The 3,766-nt window shown below is 57.1% G+C and overlaps 1 protein-coding gene across 4 annotated transcripts in view; it reads left to right on the top strand.

Annotated features, from left to right (window-relative positions):
* The window catches only part of Nme6 (NME/NM23 nucleoside diphosphate kinase 6), a 6,552-nt gene extending 3,249 nt beyond the window's left edge, over positions 1 to 3,303 (top strand). For 2 of the 4 annotated variants that reach the window (XM_023700736.1, XM_023700735.1), the window contains exons 3-6: positions 878 to 980; positions 1,401 to 1,440; positions 1,757 to 1,917; positions 2,821 to 3,303. In XM_023700736.1, coding sequence (XP_023556504.1) covers positions 878 to 980; positions 1,401 to 1,440; positions 1,757 to 1,917; positions 2,821 to 3,005 — 489 coding nt within the window. In that variant the 3' untranslated portion in view covers positions 3,006 to 3,303. Of the gene's footprint in view, positions 1 to 538; positions 676 to 877; positions 981 to 1,400; positions 1,441 to 1,756; positions 1,918 to 2,820 lie in introns of all 4 variants that reach the window. The other 2 variants (XM_023700738.1, XM_023700737.1) reach the window with 2 other exon arrangements.
* Positions 3,304 to 3,766: the final 463 nt, after the last annotated feature.

The following is a 3,766-nucleotide window of genomic DNA, read 5'->3' as shown; positions in this document are numbered from 1 at the left end:
AAAAAGAAGAAGGTGAGAAACAGGGAAGGGTCCCTGTAGGGCCCTGCCTGCTGAGGGTGGGTAAGTATTGCTGAGCACTCCTACTGTGGTAGGGAGCAGAGAAGGAGGGGCTGGGCTATAGTGATGGGCAGGTGGGCACAACTCGACCCTGGAAGTGGGGACTAGGGCAGCTGGGTTTTAGGCACAGGAGTCTAGGCTTCCTGGATCCAGAGAACAGGAAGCGAGGTACAGGGAAAGGCAGCCTTGAATGCCGCACTAAAGGTTAAGGGGCTCAGTGGCATTAAGTAGCTGCTTGGCAATCATAAGGTCCTGAATTTAATTCCCAGTACTAAAAATTAAAATAGTTGTGCCTCTGGCCAGAGTGTGATATGTACATAGTTTTCTGCAGTACCAGGGATTGAACTCAGGACCTTGACTTGCCAGGCAGGCACTTAATGTCACCGAGCTATCCACCAAGCCTTTCTTTCTTTCTTTGGAGGCAGGGTCTCACTTTGTAGCGTAGGCTGGTCTTGGACTCACAGCACTCCTCCTGCCGTAGCCTCTGAGTGCTGGAATTACAGGCCTGCGCCACCATGCCCAGCCTGCACAGCACTTCTGACTGATCAAGTGTGATGATTGGGGGACAGAGGAGATCCCAGCAGGACCACCCCTAAAACTTCCATGGTAGCCTGCTTGGTCTGTTCCGTGGGCTCAAAGGGCGTGGGCAACCCTTGTCCCCTCTCCCTGAGGGTCCCGCACTGCTGTGAGCAAGGGCCGGGACCCCGCCATCCCCGACCTGCAGTGGGCCCCACCTCCGGCTGTGTTCCAAGGGGGCCTCGGCCGCTCTGCTGCGGCTGGCCTCGGCCTGACTCAGCCCTCCATGTCGACCGCCTGCCAGGCCATTCACCAGCAGATCCTGAGCCACAAGTTCCTCATCGTGCGCACACGGGAACTACTCTGGAAGAGGGAGGATTGCCGGCGCTTCTACCGAGAACACGAGGGTAGGACAGGGTCTTGGCTGGAGGGTCAAAGCCAGGCTCCCAAGTGTCGGTCATACCAGACTGCATGACCGCCAGCGTCTTATTCTCCTGGGAAGGTCAGATCCCGCGGTCCCAGCCAGAAGCGTCTTTTCCCGTGCCGTGGCGCACGCTGGTGGAGGTCTGCCCTAGCAGGCCTTGCCCTGGTGCCGCTCTTCCTGCATCTCCCTCTGACCTTCAGGGCAGGCTCGTTGCCTGTACCTGTCAGGGAACCCAGGAGGGAGGTCGTTTACTTAGTTCATGATCTAATTAGTGAATCCACCAGAACTGCTGGGGTTAAGACCCACGGTCGCCAGGTCACGGAGTCCTCATTTCCTCTGAAGTGGGGTGTGACTCTGCCACCGAGGAGTAGCACTGTTGTGACAAAGTCTCCTTTCTTTGTAGGGCGTTTTTTCTACCAGCGCCTGGTGGAGTTCATGGCCAGGTACTTGTCCCTTCGCATCGCTGCGTCTGCCCCCTCCGCCCCACACAGAGCTGTTCACTGTCTCATTTGCCCTCCATGCGGGTGTGACTGTGCTGAGGCTGAAGGGCCGTGGCTCGGCTCTGACCCAACTGGCGGCGCCCTGGGAGGCACCTGCGGTGGCCACGGGCAGGAGCCTGCGCCAGAACATTGCCCAGCAGCCGTGCTGGTCTCTTGATTGGTCAGCAGCAGCCCTCTGTCTCCTGCTGAGGATGCAGACATGCAGGGCGCGCACTCCTGGGCCAGTGGCTAGCCCCCAACACGCTCCTTTCTCTCACAGCGGTCCCATCCGGGCCTACATCCTGGCCCACGAGGACGCTGTCCAGCTCTGGAGGACGCTGATGGGACCCACCCGAGTGTTCCAAGCTCGCCACACAGCCCCAGACTCCATCCGCGGGAGTTTTGGGCTCACTGACACCCGCAACACCACCCACGGCTCAGGTCAGTCTTCCTCCAACAGCCGGAAAGGAATGGAGCCAGGTGTGGGGGCGCAAGCCTATAATCCCAGTGCTCTGGGAAGCCAAGGCAGGAGGATTTGAGTCAGGCTGGGCAATTTACTAACTTAGTGAGACCCTGTGTCAAAATAAAAAAAAATATATGAGTTGGGGCTGTAGCTCAGTGCAGAGGCCCTGGGTTCAATCATCAGCACTGCTAAAAAAAAAAAAAAATCTCGGTTTTAGGGCCTGCCAAATAGTTTAGCAGATTAAAGCTGGTGCAAGCAGGCATAGGGGCCGGGGGTTCGATCCCTGGGCCTGCCATGCCAGACCCAGCCCCGGAATGTGCTGAGACGGCAGTTGAGACTGGGCATGATGGTGCGCACCTGTAATCCCAGCTCTTGGGAGGCTGTAAACGGGAGAATCACTACAAGTCCAGTCTTTTTTTTTTCTTTTTTGCAGAGCCAGAGATTGAACTCAGGGCTTGCCAGGGAAGCGCTTATTCCACTGAGCCATCTCCTTGGTCCCTACAAGTCCAATCTAGTAGTGAGACCCTGAACACCCTGTAGACCCTTCTCGAAAATACAAAAAAGAAAAAATGTCTCAGGTTTGGAGGACGGGCTGCATAGTAAAGGTGATAGCCAGGTTGTACTTTGGAGCATTTCTGACCCACCAGAGAAGGGACCAAGGCTGGAGATGTTGCGCAGGGGCGTAAGTGTTTGCCTGGCAAGCACAAGGCCCTGAGTTTTATTCCTAGTACTAAAAAAAAGAAAAAAACAATGAGGTCAGAGCAGGAACCTGGGCTTTCCCTACCTGGCCCAGGCCAGAGCGCAGGCAGGGGAGGAGGCCGGGTCTTGGCCCTGTGGTGCCTCCTCACCCACCCTGCCCACCCTGTCACCCCTGGACCCAGACTGCACCGTGGCAGCCAGCAGGGAGATCGTAGCCTTCTTCCCCGACTTCAGTGAGCAGCGCTGGTATGAGGAGGAGGAGCCCCGGCTACGCCTCGGCCCTGTGCAGTATAGCCCGGAGGGTGGCATCCACTGTGCAACTGGACCAAACCCGGGCCAGCGCCAGAGCCCTGGCTGTGCACGGTGACAGCAGCAACACTGGCCTTCGCTCTTCTGCCTTCGGCCAGTGCTGTCTCGTAACAGCTGGAAGCCTGGGCTGGTGGCGTCTTCGCTGCCTGCTGCCACCCCCACCACCCAGGCATCTGGCACATTGCATCACACCCTCCAGGGCCTGGCTGTCAATCTGCCTCTCTGTGGGACATTCCTGGTGCCTAGAAAGGAAATGGCAGAGAGCCACTTCTTCCTCAAGGACTTACCCAGGAGAAGCAGCAAACCCAGAAGCACCTTCTAGCCCATCTTCCTTAATAAAGTCAGTGTCTGCCAGGCACAGTGGTGCACACCTGTCATCCCAGCACTTGGGAGGCTGAGGCAGGAAGATCGCCGCAAGTTTGAGGCCAGCCTGGGCTACATTGCAAGACCCTGTCTCACCCTTCCCAAAGCAGAAACATGTAGTTGCTTACAACAACAGTGCTTATTTTTTCTCAGTGTCTGTGGGGCAGCAGGTGGCTCTGCTGGTTCTCCTGCAAATGTGCGTATGACTGCGTCCACTGGGGTCTCACATGGCCTTTGGTCCTGAGCTGGGTGATAGCACTTGTCAATTCTGTGCTGCAAGAGGCAAGCCACATTCAGGGGTATGACGTTTGTGTTATGTCCCGTTCGCCAATGCCTCCATGGCCAAGCTTGAGTGCCTGTGGGTGGGGGACACAAGGCAGTGTGGATCCCAGGAGTGAATCACAGCACTCGGGTTTCGGGCAGGTCCCCTTGTGCAAGGCTGCTGCCCAAGCACCA

This window comes from Octodon degus, unplaced genomic scaffold, assembly GCF_000260255.1.
Source record: "Octodon degus isolate 3935 unplaced genomic scaffold, OctDeg1.0 scaffold00126, whole genome shotgun sequence".
Lineage (NCBI taxonomy): Eukaryota > Metazoa > Chordata > Mammalia > Rodentia > Octodontidae > Octodon > Octodon degus.
This window is presented reverse-complemented; position numbering and strand designations above follow the sequence as displayed.